The 15678-nt window shown below is 41.1% G+C and overlaps 1 protein-coding gene across 2 annotated transcripts in view; it reads left to right on the top strand.

Annotated features, from left to right (window-relative positions):
* The window catches only part of TBC1D9B (TBC1 domain family member 9B), a 50986-nt gene extending 37441 nt beyond the window's left edge, over positions 1 to 13545 (top strand). Inside the window, exons 16-22 of one of the 2 annotated variants that reach the window (XM_073649769.1) lie at positions 3032 to 3272; positions 3484 to 3549; positions 6349 to 6420; positions 8529 to 8579; positions 9101 to 9160; positions 9654 to 9760; positions 9962 to 13545. In XM_073649769.1, the coding sequence (XP_073505870.1) occupies positions 3032 to 3272; positions 3484 to 3549; positions 6349 to 6420; positions 8529 to 8579; positions 9101 to 9160; positions 9654 to 9760; positions 9962 to 10648 (1284 nt within the window). In that variant the 3' untranslated portion in view covers positions 10649 to 13545. The remainder of the gene's footprint in view (positions 1 to 3031; positions 3273 to 3483; positions 3550 to 6348; positions 6421 to 8528; positions 8580 to 9100; positions 9161 to 9653; positions 9761 to 9961) is intronic. The other variant, XM_073649770.1, reaches the window with a different exon arrangement.
* Positions 13546 to 15678: the final 2133 nt, after the last annotated feature.

The raw sequence follows: 15678 nt of genomic DNA, 5'->3' as shown, positions 1-15678 counted from the left end.
AGACCGCTTTTCAACAGGTTGTGACATCACACGCAACTTTCTCATTGTTCCTGCGGCATGACAGCCGTGCTACCAGCCAGAGTGTGTCTGTCTCCCAGTTTTTCAGTGACTTCTTCTCTGCTAGTGGAGCCTTGGTTCTACCTCAACATCTCCAGTTTCTTCACTATAGACCAGAATTTCAGGCCATGTCCAGGCCTCAGAGGTCACTGCATGTTGTAAAGCTGTAACATCAAGATGTCCGCTGTGACCTTCGGGACCTGGACGCGGTCAGAAGTCTTGACCTATAGTGAAGAGGCTGAAGATGTGGCACAACAGCAGAAAGAAGAGGACCAGACGGTGGTTTGGAGAGGTAAGTAATGAGGTGTGAATTGGGGAAGAAAATAAAACCTAATACTTCTCCGGCTGCCCCACTGGTCTCTGCCCACTGTCCGGTCCTTTTATTTCCACTGTCGCGCAGAGCTTCTCCAGCCTCTTCACTATAGGTCAAGACTTCCGGCTCTGTCCAAGCCTCAGAGGTCACTGCACATAATAAGGTCACGGCATACTTCTTGACCTCACAACACGCAGTGACCTATGAGGCCTGTATGCAGCGAGAAGTCCTGACCTACAGTGATGAGGCTGGACATGCAACGCACTACAGCGGAAAGAAGAGGACCGGGTGTCGAGCAGTGGGGTGGTCGGAGAGGTCAGTGATGAGGTTTTCTATTTATTTTTTTTTGCCAACCAGGTTCTAACTTGCATACAAATTCGGGTTACATACAAACCTTATATAATAATAAACAATAATAGCCTTCTAGTTTGTGACCAGGGAATTGCCTGTACCAATATATTACTTTTAAAGGGATTGTTCACTACCTGACAACCCCTGCTTAATGGGAACCTGTCAAGTGAAAAAGCACTTTTAAACTGCAGATATGGGGTTAATCTGCAGGTTAATAGCTTTATGATCCTGCCTGGCGCCTGCACTGAGAGCCCCACTGCTGGGAGGAAGGGAATTTTATTTTCAGCCATGGGGGTGGCGCCGGCCCGGGTTCAGTAACCGCTTAGTGTATAGAGAATGGCGACTGTAACCGTGCCCCCGACCCTGGCTGACAGCTCGCTCATCATTAGGGCCGACTGCCAAAAAATATGTTCAACGTGAAAACCTGAGTTTTATTGAAGAATACTTCATAATAAACGTTACAAACATACAGGAAAAAAAGAAATAAATCAAGATCTCATTATAAATGTCTAAAATTGAAGCATTCGCTTTAACCCAATTTCCATTTCATGCATTTTTGTTTTTTCCTCCCCTTCTTCCTGAAGCCATAATTTTTCTGTCTACATTGCCATATGTGGGTTTATTTTATGAAGGACAAGTTGTAATTTTGAATGACACCATTTATTTTACCACATAGTGTACTGGAAAACTGGAAAACAATAATCCAAGTGGGGGAAAATTTTGAAAAAAAAAAAAAATGCAATCCTGACATTGTTTTTTGGGAATTGTTTTTATGGTGGTTGTTTGTATGGTAAAAATTTACCTCGCAATATGATTCTCCTCATCAGTGACTTAAGGCAATGTTAAACATGTTCAGTTTTTTTATTTTAGTGGTGAAAAACATCAGAAGTTTGCAAAAAAAAAAATATTTTGGATTGTGTTGCTATTTTCTGAGACCCGTAGCATTTTCATTTTTCGGTTGATGGAGCTGTGTGATGGCTTATTTTTGTCGGGCGAGACAACGTTTTTATTGATGCATTTTGGAATAGATGGAACGTTTTGATCTCTTGTTACAGCATTTTATATGGTATTACAGTTTTGACGTTCTTGAATTTTTTTCGTTTATGGTGTTTACCGATCAGGTTTTTTTATTTGATCAGACTTTTCTGAGCACGGCGGTACCACTTGTGTAATTTTTTTTTCTTTTTACATTGGGAAAGGGGGGGGGTTGCTTTTTCATTTTTTTTTTTTTTTTTTTTTTTTTTTAAATGTTTTTAAAAAATATGACAAAAATGCAAACATTTTTTTTTACTTTTCATTTAATAGCCCCCATAGAGGACTTGAAGGTGCGATCGTCTGATTGCTTGTGCTATATACAGCGATGCTGTGCTTGATGACAAGCACGGATCTCTTCAGCAGACCCCGTGCCGAAATAGCAACCCATCGGCAACCTGTGTTCACGTTACGGCGCACCAATGGGCGCTTGGAATGACGTGGCCCCATGCCGACGCATGTAAAATGCTGCTGTCAGAGATTGACAGCAGCATTTAACAGGTTAACAATCGCAGGCAGATGGTTAGAGGCAGGTCCTGGCTGTAACATGCAGCCATGACCTGCCAGCTATGGGACAGGCTCACCCAGTCATCCCACTCCATACATCCTCTTCCAACTTGCTCATGTACGGCGCTTGTGAAAGGGTTAACAAGCGTAGTGTAATCAGATTATTTGCACAAGCACTTACATATTATTGATCACCACTTCTGTAAAAGTTGTCTTGCAACTTTTCTGCATTTTTGGAGCTAGATTCCCCATACTAGTGGACAGTAGTTTATAAAACTATTCCTCCACCTATGCAATCTTTTGATATGTCTGCACTGTATAGCGGAGGATAGCAGTTCACCTTAAGCATCGCTCTACCCGATCCCTAAAAAGCGACTATAAATTTTGCAAGTATAATTACTGTGACGAAACAGCTTCTTATCTTAATCAGCCAGACGTCTAGATTTGTTAAGCCAAGAGAAATACACTATTGTGTTTGTGTTGACTTGTGAATGTATGGGTTTCTTTGGTGGGTCAAGAAGGACAGACCAGTATTTGTATAACCCTGTATGTTGATTTCTCTTGGTTCTGAAACAATGATGTTTGCTACTATGCTAATTTGATATTGTACTAAAGCCAGCTAGATGTTTATTTACAAGAGCCCCCTACTATACCAACTATGTAAATTGATTAAAGTCTCAAACAAGACCTATGCCGTGTATATCATGCATATTGATATATCATCCAGAGGCATGTATTGTAATAACACCTGTGATATCTCTTCCTTCTCAGGCTCAGCATCTTATGAGCTGTTATTGGGGTGGGAACCGCACATCCAGCAATCGCCATGACCCCAGCCTGCCCTATCTGGAGCAGTATCGCATAGACCTAGAGCAGTTTCAGGAGTTGTTCACCCAGCTCACTCCCTGGTCTTTCGGCCCTCACACTTCCATCTTGGCCGCTCGAATTTTCCGCCTGCTGGATACTAACAAAGACTCGCTAATAAACTTTAAAGAGTTTGTAACTGGACTCGGTAAGTGTAGAAGTCTAGTACTGACCCAGCATGAAGAAAGCAGGGTTCTCTACTGGTTATCCATAATGTGCTAACTATACCCTGAACATGGCTGTGCTACTAAATTCTTGTACTTCACATGAAATTACCATCCTTCATCCCTATTTTGTAGTTCCTCTGTTGTTCTGCATGGAAATTTTCAAATCTTGATATATTTATGTTGTACTTTTAGGAGGAATGTATCACGGTGATATGACAGACAAGCTTAAATTTCTGTACAAGCTACATCTGCCACCTGGTAAGTGAAGATATGTCTAATTTAAGAGGATTTTGTGAGACTACAGAGAATGAAAGAGGAGATTGTGTTATGTTGATGAGCTGACAATGGCATCTGCCATCAGAAATGACAACTCGCCATTCCCTTACTATGTACTCACGTATACATGGTCATGGTATATTCCGCTATTGCAGTAGCTTATTGCTGTTATCTCCGTAGTTTGTATATTCACACTCCTCAATATTGAAATTGCAACACCAAGAAGGAAAAGTCATGGTAGTATGGAAATCACATAATCAATAAATATGGTAATGTATGCTAATGATGAAAAAGCGGCAACAACATTTTCTTGATTTATGCTATATGTAGTATGAGCACTACGCGCAGAAATTCCCAAACTTGCATGCCTTGGCTGCTATCAGTGAGGTTATGCTGTGTTGAATGATCGTGGGAAAATCCTCAAGATCCACTGCTGGCAGCTCCCTTTGCAATTGACTATCAGATCAATGGGAGACAGGTTTGGAGATCCTGCAGGTCATCGTAGCACATTTAGGCCACACAGGCTTCTCACAGTTGCACGAGAAACATGGTTTGGTGTCCTCATATTGAAAATTGGATGCTGGGACATTTTGGCAAAATGACGATACCACTACAAAATCAATGTAACTCTGAGCTGTTAAGGCATGTGCACACGCTCAGTATTTGCAGCAGAAAAATCGACTGCAAATACTGGATTGTTTGCAGGAAAAACTCTGCGTGAAATAAACAAATTTTTTGCTGCATTTTTAATTTGTTTTTCTCATTCACTTGGGTGAATGCAAAAATGCTGAGTGAAGGAATTGACATGCTGCAGATATGAAACTGCTTCAAATCTGCAATGAACAAATAATCATCATCTGCTTGAGATTTCAAATTCACTTTCCTAGTACTGTAAAGCGATGTAGTTTTATTTTTGTGTGGCAAAAACTCAAGGTATGAACTTGGCTTTAGGGTACCTAGAATGAAGAATAGAGCGGTCCGGCTGCCAAACATTATACCACACCACTAGATGGTGGCCCGATTCTAACGCATCGGGTATTCTAGAATATGTATGCGGCCGACCGGGCGCAATCAGCAGAGTGGTGGTTAAATTTGGCGCCAAAATCGTTGATTGGTCGCCGTTGCCGGCCGCGACCAATCAGCAAAGCGGTGTTTAAATTTGTCGGCAATATCGGTGATTGGTTGCAGGCGGCGGCAGCAACCAATCAGCAAACCGTGTTAGTGAGGACTGGAGAGCGTGTTTAAATTTGGCACCAAAATCGCTGATTGGTCGCGGCCGGCAACCGTGATCAATCAGCAAAGCGGTGTTAAAATTTGGCACCTATATCGCTGATTGGTCACGGCCGGCGGTGGCGTCTAATCAGCAGAGCGGGGTTTAAATTTGGCGCCAATAAAGCTTGTGTAGACACTATTTGATGCCTTAGGCTTGGTACGTGATGTCCAATTTCACTTGAAGTACAGAATGGATCATTCGTGGAACCAGTGGTATGGCCGTTTTTCCAAAGGGGCTGTTTTCAAGATCACATTTCCAGGCAGCATGCTGTTAGGCCACGCAGGCTGCTCACTGTAGTACGAATGCCCTGCAGCGTCTCCAGACTTGTCTCCCATTGAGCATATTTGGGATGCCATTGGTCACCAATTGCAAAGAGAGCTGCCAGCAGCGGATCTTGATGATTTCTCAAGTGTAGTCAGCATGGTGCTCATTTGCATATCATTACATGTCTTGTCATTTCCAAAATTCCATGACTTTTCCTTCTTGGTGTTACAATTTCAGTTTTGATGACTATGTATGTATGTATGTATGTATTGTATGTATTTGCAAGTAGGCGTGCATTATATATTGATGCAAAAATTATTATTATTTTTTTTTATGTTCAATATTCCAATTTTTATATTAAAAAATTTCAGAAATCTTCTGCGCTATTTTCACTGGCTGCCACGACTTATTTTGTCGGTTTTTCCGGGGCATCAAATCATTAGAGAAATTGCATCCTAGCATAGGAAAAAAAAAAAGTTGCAGAATTAGAGGGACCTGGCTAGATGTCTTCTAAGCAGCCCTGTGACTTTACTAAATTTATCTCCAACTGACGTCCCCCCAAAAATTTGGGATCGATCGCAAGGTTACAACTGTTTGGATAAGCCCAATCATAATCCATTAACTACACTGGTCCAATATGGGAAGCTTTTGTCATCTAGATTCCAGGGAGTCTCTCCTTATAAAATAAGGCCTGCAACTTAGACCTTGCGCTATTGCTACCTATGAATCCATCTTTGCTGATGGAATTGTTTTAGACTCAATCTTAGATGCTTTATGGCATCTTGTAGTTCACTTTGTTTATTTCCTTTTCCTGCCTGCTAATTTTATGTTAGTTTCTCTGGGCCCTGGACTCCAGCAACTTATCCCCCCCCCCCTTCCTTTCTACTTGTCATTGGTACATTGGTTTAGCCATAGAATCATATAATGTTAGAGTTGGATAGGACCTCCGGGGTCATCGTGTCCAACCCCCTGCTCAATACAGGATTCACTAAACCATCTCAGACTGATGTCTGTCCAGCCTCTGTTTGAAGACTTATATTAAAGGAGAACTCTCCACCTCTGGTGGCCGTCTGTTCCACTCTTTTGATTATCCTCACTGTGAAAATGTTTATTTTCTAATATCTAATTCTGTAAATTATTCAAGTTGGATCTGCTGCTTGTCTAAAGCTATGTTCACACATGTTTTGGGAACCTAGGTTTGATTTCAGGTGTTAAACTAAATACCTCTTGCCTTCTCCCTATAGCTCTCGGTGCAGAAGAAACAGAGTCTGCCCTGGAAGCCACAAACTTCTTCACTGAGGATGTGACTCCAGAAGGTAAACTGATTGAAGGAAATGTGTATTGCTATTAAATATGGACGTTACCTGAGCAGTGTTCATGTCATAAGCATTTAAGCAATTATAGCTGTTATTTCCTATCGGTAGAACAATGGATAACTTACTGATCGCTGGGTGTCTGGCTGTTGAGATCCCCACTGATCCCGAGAACTTGGTGAATGGAGCCGGAGTTGAGCAAGCCCACTGCTCCATTATTTCTTTATATACGACCATGTTGCAGCATGGTTTTATTGGTCAGTCAGGTATTTCAGTGATAGTTGTCTTTTTTTTGGAGAGTCTTGCAAATTGTCTCTTCAGAGAGGAAGAGGACTAAACTCTAGTGCCACCTATAGGAAGTAGCAATCCTAAAAGTCAATAACGACCCTTTAACGAGACTTAGGATGAAAGCCAGAACCATAATCTCAATTTGCCGTTTTCGTTCGTGTTTCGGGGTACTGCCCCTCGTCAGTGCAAAGTATGAGATATGGTTTGGCTGGGTGAGAGGCGTCAGACCAGTATCCAAGGGGTAACATTTCTCCTCGTGGAGAGTGACATGTTAAGCATGTCAAGGTGAGGACACTTAAAACTGATATAAGAAAAGACTTGTAATTTGTTCAAAAGTAGCCAGTTTATGCCCTTATTATATTCCTGCTGCGCCATTCAGTTTTCCATTTATTTATTTTATTTTTAATTTGGTTCAGAAATATGGGCCTTTCTATTTAGTTTTACATTTCATGGCCTTTACTTTAGTGGTTGCAGCTCACAGGGTAATAATGCAAAGCAGCCTAAATAAAACATGACCCCAGGTAATCCTACAAGCAACGCCGCCCCCTTAGTAAAGGCCATAAAAATTATCACTAAATAAAAAGGTCCTTTATCTTAGTAACCATATGTCATATTTTAAAAAAAATGTGGGGTAAAATAAGAGGAAAATCTGGCCACATTTGACCTAGTGACAGATCCTCATTAAAGGGAACCTGTCATGGTGAAAATTGTATCTGATCTATGGGCAGGATATTATAGAGCAGGAGGAGCTGATCAAACTGACATACATTTTTCCTGGAAAAGTTTCAGAAAACGCCCATATTAGTCATTGAAATCCCTGGTGTTTGTATGCACAGGAGTCCAGTGGGCGGTCCTACTCAGTGACTGACAGTTCCCTTTGTGACTGTGCATTCAGCAATAGCTGTCAGTCACTAATAGCACCGCCCACTGGACTAGTGTACACACACCAGGGATTTCCATTAATTAAATATAAGTTCTACTGAATCTTTTCCAAGAAGCCTATCTGTCTGCTCAGCTTCTTTCTCTATACCATGCTGTCTGATCGACTGCAACTACAAGTTTACAGGTTCCCTTGGAGGGTCTCGGCGGTGCTTTGTCCACCACACTTTGTCCACTGTACTGCAAAAATGAGCTCAGGAATCGACATCAGTGACTATTTGTCAAGTCAGAAAATGAGTTGCTGGGATTTCTCTTTAAAAAAAAAAAAAAAAAAAGAGTTTTCAACTAAAGATGAAAGGGAACCTGTCATGTCCTCAATTGCTATTAACCTGCAGATATAGGGTATATCTACAGGTTTATACTGTCGGCCGCCTTACTGAAAGCATGGCTGCTGGGAGAAAAGGAATTTTTTTTCTTCCTGGAAGCCACTGGCTTTCAGTCATAGAAACATGCCCAGAGTAACCACAGTCACCGCTCAGTACACAGTGAGCAGCTGCACTTTGACAACTCTGATGTGCTCTTTGATCATAAATCAGCTGAGAGGAGCTCAGAAAAAAAAAAAACAGATCAAAAACGTCAGATCATCATAGCGGTCTATCTGCAAAAATTATTTTTAGCCCCACATTTTAAGTAAAAATAAAAGAATGTCTGTTTCAAACAAGCCATGCATGTCACTTTCATGTAAATATTTTAGGGCCGTATTGGTGGGGTATGGGAAATCCCACATGTGCAGTGTGTGCTGTGGGACGCTGGATTAGACCAGGTTTTCCTCCTTCCTCAGATATAGTGCTTTACCTTCATCGGATTCCCACCTTTTCTCCACTATCCCATCTATCCTGTACTCCCACCACCCTCAACTTTCTCCCCTCTTTTTCTGACTGCAGTATCTCCCTATCTCTCCGAACTGGATCTTATTCTCCAGAGTGAGTTTCCAGGTTAGTTTTTTTTACTTTGCGCACTCATCAAGCTCTCTGTTAATATGTAATAAACCATTGCAGCACCAGACAGGTTCTCCATGACCTAGTTTGTGTCTCTCAGGTCCTTGTGCATGGTTGGCTTCCATGTTTTATTCAGAATAGGGCGCACATTTCATTGGCTCCAGTGCTCAGGATTAAAGGGGTTTTACAGGATTAAAGAAAATGTTCTCCTTTTTAGCCACCCGTAGCCTTTGTTTCCTAAAAAGGAAAGTGGCCCAGCTTCTGGGAAACGAACGGACCCTTTTATCTAACCCCGCACAACCCCATGTACATATACTATACAGTGGTGCTAGCCAATTTGGAAGCTGCTTGAATATCAGTGTGTTAAAGCGTTAACATTTGTGTACATTAAGCTAAAAAAAATGTCTTCCTCTTCTGAGATTTAGTGAATTATTACAGTACAATCTCCATACTATGTTCTCTTATGGGTGGGCTGTGGGCTTATTTCCAGTTTTATACCAATCTTGTTTTATTTCCAGACTCTGATGGACAGGGCAACGGATCTGCAGCTGAGAATAGTGAACCACAAGATAAAAAAGGTACTTTTACATTTCATATCTTTTCATGGTTTCTGAAACCCTTGCGCACCGTCACACCCTCTTGCTCCCCTCTGCGTGCCCTCTTGCTCCCCTCTGCGTGCCCTCTTGCTCCCCTCTGCGTGCCCTCTTGCTCCCCTCTGCGTGCCCTCTTGCTCCCCTCTGCGTGCCCTCTTGCTCCCCTCTGCGTGCCCTCTTGCTCCCCTCTGCGTGCCCTCTTGCTCCCCTTTGCGCGCGCTCTCCCCCCCCTTCCCCGCGCACCGTCGCGCCCTCTTCTCCTCCCCCTCGCGCACTGCCGCGATAGAGAAACTAGCACACCAAGTCCAGATATCTGCACAGAAGCTATTTTTACACATATAAATTGCCTCTAATGGCTGCAAATTAAGAAAGCAATATAAATGCTTATAAACTTCATGCAGTAGACAATTACGACCTGCAGCACAGAGAATAAAGGAGGCTTACTGCATGTAAGATAATAATATTTTCCCTGTGTTAGAGGAGAAAACAACCAGTGCCCCGGACTATAAGTACTACCTGCGCATGTGGGCCAATGAGAAGGAGCAGAAGAAGGAGACTATAAAGGACATACCCAAGATGAATCAGGTGAGATGTAAAGTTTTTAGGGGCTATGCCGGTATAGAGATCTTTTTGATTTTCAAAAACTATTTTCTTTCTATTTTTCCTCTTTTCCCATTCGCCAATAATGATCAGTGTGAAGCCACCTTGATAAAAGAAGAGCAGATCCCTTCTGTAATTTTCTGTACCCATTATGTGATGCATCTTTTCTTTTTTTCTACTCAACAGGAGCAATTTATTGAGCTATGCAAGACATTCTACAATATGTTCAGTGAGGACCCGGTGGAACAAGAACTATACCATGCCATAGCCACAGTGGCTAGTCTTCTGCTGCGGATTGGTGAGGTGGGAAAGAAGTTCTCCAATCCTCCTCTTAGAAATGCTGAGGATGGGAAAACAAATATTACAAGGGAGCCCTCAAGTGAAGAAGAAGAACAGAGCTCTGGTCTGGAACCGCGAACCACTAAAGAACAGTCCACAGAACCCATTCCTGTTCCTGGCAACTCTCGGTCAGCGATCACCCAAGATGAAATACAAAAATTTAAAAAGGTAGTGGGGAACGGAGAGCGAAACAGCCCTCCAACACAGCCCACCTCTGACGATGAAACCAAGGATGATACCTCTGTTTCCTCATATTCTATGGTGAGCGCCAGCTCGCTTCAGTGTGAAGATATTGCTGATGACACAGTGTTAGTTGGGTGTGAACCCGGTAATGTGACACCCAAGTATGGCAGCACCATTGATGCCGAATGGTCAATCTCCTTTGAACAGATTCTGGCTTCCATGTTGACTGAGCAAGCCCTAGTCAGCTACTTTGAGAAGAAAGTGGACATTGCTCAGAAAATAAAGCAGAAGAAAGTTGAAAGACAAATCAGCTCCTCAAGTGAACATGAACTCTCCTCTGTCTCAGGCTAAGATCTTAAATGTTCTAGCCTCCCTTGAACCAGAGAAGAAGACTTCTCATGAACTTGGTCCCTTCTTAGCTGTTCTTCTTGACTCCATATAATTATGCATCTCCCATCGCCAACATCAGGAAAAACCTTGCATCATGTAATTGATCTTCAGCTTCAAAGTAACAAAAGACAAAGTTCAGGTTTTTATTTGCAGCTTTCATCCCTGCATGGTATCTTCTTCATTCGCTGGATGATCAGTTTCATAGTCTACATTTGCACTTTTTCCAGTTACATATCACTAATCCTCTGTCTGATCCTGGCAGGTTTCACCTTTGTGGTATTGAGAAGATTGCTCCATCCCTGGCCCCTGTGTGCCGCACTAAGAGATGCCTTTGCTCCTGATAGCTCTATGCCTGTGTATGTGGTGCCTACGTCATGTCTTGTTTCCACTACTATGGTAGAACCAACACATACCGTGTCATAGGCTTATAGCTAATGTGCAATATATTGGTATACCGAATAGTATCCCAATTTTTTTTTTTTTAATTTTACTTCTCTTGTATTGTCTACAAATCACATCTATAGATGTTCCTGAGGTTTTTTTACCCTTTCATCCCACTTTTATTTCATGATTGGTGCCTATATATTATGCTCCATTGATAATGATGATATGACTTCCTCTCCATGACTTGTGTACACTAGATATAGCCCACTGTTGGCAAAATGCACTATGCTGCTCCTTAGTCCTTGTGAAACATTTCAGCTCACTATGCCATATGAATTTTTTTGCTTTATTTTTGGCACATTGATGATGGGTTCAGAACATTCCAGCTGTAGGAGGCCACACTTTGTGATGCATTGTGTAGTACACGGCCATAGTTTCGCCTCCTGTGTTTCACACACCGGTATGAATGAATAAGGAAAGGGTCAAGTTGAGAGATTTAGACACCAATGGCTTTAATGGTCAACCCATTTATACACTCAAATGGGCTTCACACCAATTCATAGGTCAACGCACCACCATACAAAGCTGTGCACATCCGTAAACTAAAGTAAAAGCTTTTAATAAATGCGTTCATATACATAATCTATGACTACATTTCCAATATGAGAAGATAATTGGCGCCTCAGCCCACCGTGGTCTAGTTTTGTTTTATATTAAGTTTTCCAAATTCCGCAAAACTAATGTGGATTAATTCATAGGGTATTGGGTTATATTTTCTGTGCAGATCTTACAGCGTGTTAGAGGTTTCCGGTAAGGAAACTGAAATTGTCAGCTGTTCAATTGGTTTGAAAAGTCATATTCTAACAGACTCCTTTTTCCTGGAGTTTTTTTTTTTTTTTTTTTTTTTTTTTTTTTTAAAGGCTTTGGTTACTACTTTACATGTCATTTTCAATTGCCATAGATGAGCTCTTTGTTACATACCTTGCTTTTTCAAATCCATCTGTAACTTGATCTGCTCCTAAGATGACATGATCTCTGGCTAAGAATCTCCAGACTACCTGCGATGTCACATCAAAATCTCCCGGAGTTCAGCATCCTGGAAACTGGCTGGTAGGCGTGGCTTACCGTGTTGGTGGGCGGGGCTTCATTAATCAGGGCTCTCACTGCTCCTGTGCATGTGGCTGCTGCAGGCCCAGCTCTCACTTGCATCTATATGTATGCAGTAAGGTATGTACACACACTAATGTGCACCCTGTGTAACGTATATACACTTTGCTGTATTCCCTCCATGATATGAATACATTTATATCTCTCTAACAATCCATCCCATCCACCCACTTATCCTTAGGCATTTATGGCAAAAATACTATCTCAATGTATCTTTAATGTATCTTCTAAAGTGTTAAAAGGAAAGTGCCAGAGCCTCCATGGAAAGAGATTTAGGCTAATAGTTATTGAAAGAAAGACCAAACTTATCTATAAATAGAAAAATATATATATATAATTTTCTCTCTCTCTAAAATAGTGCCATCATGTTCCTTGGATTTGTCTGGTATTACATCTTACGGGTTTTTTTAAGGATTGAGCTGTAATACCAGGCAAAGCCCAAAAGACAGCCTGGGCTTTTTTTTTTTTTATAGAGTTGTCAATCATACAGACTTCAGCATCATTATGCTGACCCTATAATGTTCAGATTCGTCGGTGTAAGATAGTGAACACTCGGTCGCCCAAAACGGTTACCTGGCGGCCATGCATTGGATCGTTGATACGTATGTATCTATACTGCATGTTATGGAAAGCAAATTTTAACCATTTTCTAAAAGCCCGTATGGTGGAATAATGGAAATGTCTTGAAAATTTGTATGCACTGCACACAATTTATATGAGGATGCATATATATATATATATAAACCTAATACATACACACGTTTCCTAATAATTGTACCAACCTTGATGTATCAAAAATAGAAAAAAAAGTTTTGTCCTTGGGAACCAATTGCAATGTGGCTGCTATGGGCAACAATCTATTTTTTCCCACTCATGGTAGATGACACCATATGCATTTTTTGTAGCATCAGTCCTCTGGCCCCCAGCACCCTTGGTCCCGGTGCCCAGGAGCCGCCAGTATGGCGTTTTCTGTACACACATCCCTGTTCTCGTAATAGACATTTACACTTGCGGCAAATACGGTATAAAGTACAGCTATAACCTACAGTATATATCGCATATGTACGTGAACCAGATCCCACTTGTATCCTGCACATAACGCAGTTGGACGTCTCCTCCAGTCACAGTATATACCGTATATGTGAGCCCCGATCTGTGGACATATGCACTGGGTGCTGTTTATGGCCCATGTTCATTATGAAATAATTTATTACTACTGTATTGTTTTTAATTGTAAAAGAAATGAACTGTTCCTTTTTAAAACATTTTGATTTGTCATGCATTCAATAAAATATAATGAAACACGTCCTGCAGAGGGATTTCTTCTTTGTAATACTGTTACTGACTTGTAAGTTTGGCAGGGGATGTACAGTACTGAAAAGGTTTAGGCTGGTGTTTAACCCCTTAAGCCCCAGGGTGGTTTGCACGTTAATGACCAGGCCAATTTTTACAATTCTGAGCACTGTCACTTTATGAGGTAATTACTCTGAAACGCTTCAACGGATCCCCCTGATTCTGAGATTGTTTTTTCGTGACATATTGTACTTCATGATTGTGGTAAAATTTCTTCGATATCACTTGCGTTTATTTGTGAAAAAAAACGGAAATTTGGCGAAAATTTTGCAATTTTCAAAATTTGAATTTTTATGCCCTTAAATCAGAGAGATATGTCACACAAAAGAGTTAATAAATAACATTTCCCACATGTCTACTTTACATCAGCACAATTTTGGAACCAAAATTTTTTTTTGTTAGGGAGCTATAAGGGTTAAAATTGACAAGCAATTTCTCATTTTTCCAACAAAATTTACAAAACCATATTTTTAGGGACCACATCACATTTGAAGTCACTTTGAGAGGTCTATATGACAGAAAATACCCAAAAGTGACACCATTCTAAAAACTGCACTCCTCAAGGTGCTCAAAACCACATTCAAGAACTTTATTAACCCTTCAGGTGCTTCACAGGAATTTTTTGAATGTGGAAGAAAAAAATGAACATTTAACTTTTTTCACAAAAATGTTACTTTAGACCCAATTTTTTTTATTTTCACAGGGGTAACAAGAAAAAATGGACCCCAAAATTTGTTGTGCAATTTCCCCTGGGCACACAGATACCCAATATTTGGGGAAAAAACACTGTTTGGGCGCATGGCAGGGCTCGGAAGGGAAGGAGCGCCATTTGACTTTTTGATTGTAAAATTTGCTTGAATAATTAGCGGACGCCATGTTGTGTTTGGAGAGCCCCTGATATGCCTAAACAGTGGAGCTCCCCCACAAGTGACACCATTTTGGAAACTAGACCCCCCAAGGCACCTATCTAGATGCATAGTGAGCACTTGGAACCCCCAGGTGCTTCACAAATTGATTCATAAAAATGAAAGTGTTTTTTTTTTTCACTTTTTCATTTTTATGAATCAATTTGTGAAGCATCTGGGGGTTCCAAGTGCTCACTATGCATCTAGATAGGTGCCTTGGGGTGTCTAGTTTCCAAAATGGGGTCACTTGTGGGGGAGCTCCAATGTTTGGGCACACAGGGGCTCTCCAAACGCAACATGGTGTCCGCTAACAATTTGAGCCGACAATTTGTTAGCGGACACCATGTTGCATTTGAAGAGTCCCTGTGTGCCCAAACATTGGAGCACCCCACAAGTGACCCCATTTTGGAAACTAGACCCCCCCAAGTCACCTATCTAGATGCATAGTGAGCACTTGGAACCCCCAGGTGCTTCACAAATTGATTCGTTAAAATGAAAAAAAAACCACATGTGATGAGATTACTTTATTCTTCGGGTCGGTGTGATTACAGCAATACCAGAATCATATGGGGTTTTTATGACTGACAGCTGTCACACACTAAAAGACGCATTTTTTGTAAAATCTAGTTTTTGCATCGCCATATTTTGAGAGCTATAATTTTTCCAGATTTTGGCAGACAGTCATGTGACGGCTCGTTTTTTGCGGGATGACTTGACGTTGTTATTGGTGCCATTTTCAGGCACGTGACATTTTTTGATCGTTTTCTATTCCGATTTTTGGGAGGCAGAATAAACAAGAACCAACAATTCAGGAATTGTTTTTTTTTTTTTTTTATTCTGTTCCGCGTGTGGTAAAATTGATAAGGCAGCTTTATTCTTTGGGTCAGTACGTTTACAGCGGTACCACATTTATATCGTTTTTCTATGTTTTGCACTTTTACATAATAAAAGCAATTTTATAGAAAAAAATATTTTTTAGCATCGCTTTATTCTGAGAGCTATAACTTTTTTATTTTTCGGATGATGGAGCTGTATGGCGGCTTGTTTTTTGCGGGACGAGATGACGTTTTCAGCAGTACCATTTTTATTTATATTTGTCTTTTTGATCGCGTGTTATTCCATTTTTTGTTTGGCGGTATGGTGATAAAGCATTGTTTTTTTTTTGTTTTTTTTTTACCGTGT

This window comes from Phyllobates terribilis, unplaced genomic scaffold, assembly GCF_046119375.1.
Source record: "Phyllobates terribilis strain yellow unplaced genomic scaffold, ASM4611937v1 Scaffold_10__3_contigs__length_209671492, whole genome shotgun sequence".
Lineage (NCBI taxonomy): Eukaryota > Metazoa > Chordata > Amphibia > Anura > Dendrobatidae > Phyllobates > Phyllobates terribilis.
This window is presented reverse-complemented; position numbering and strand designations above follow the sequence as displayed.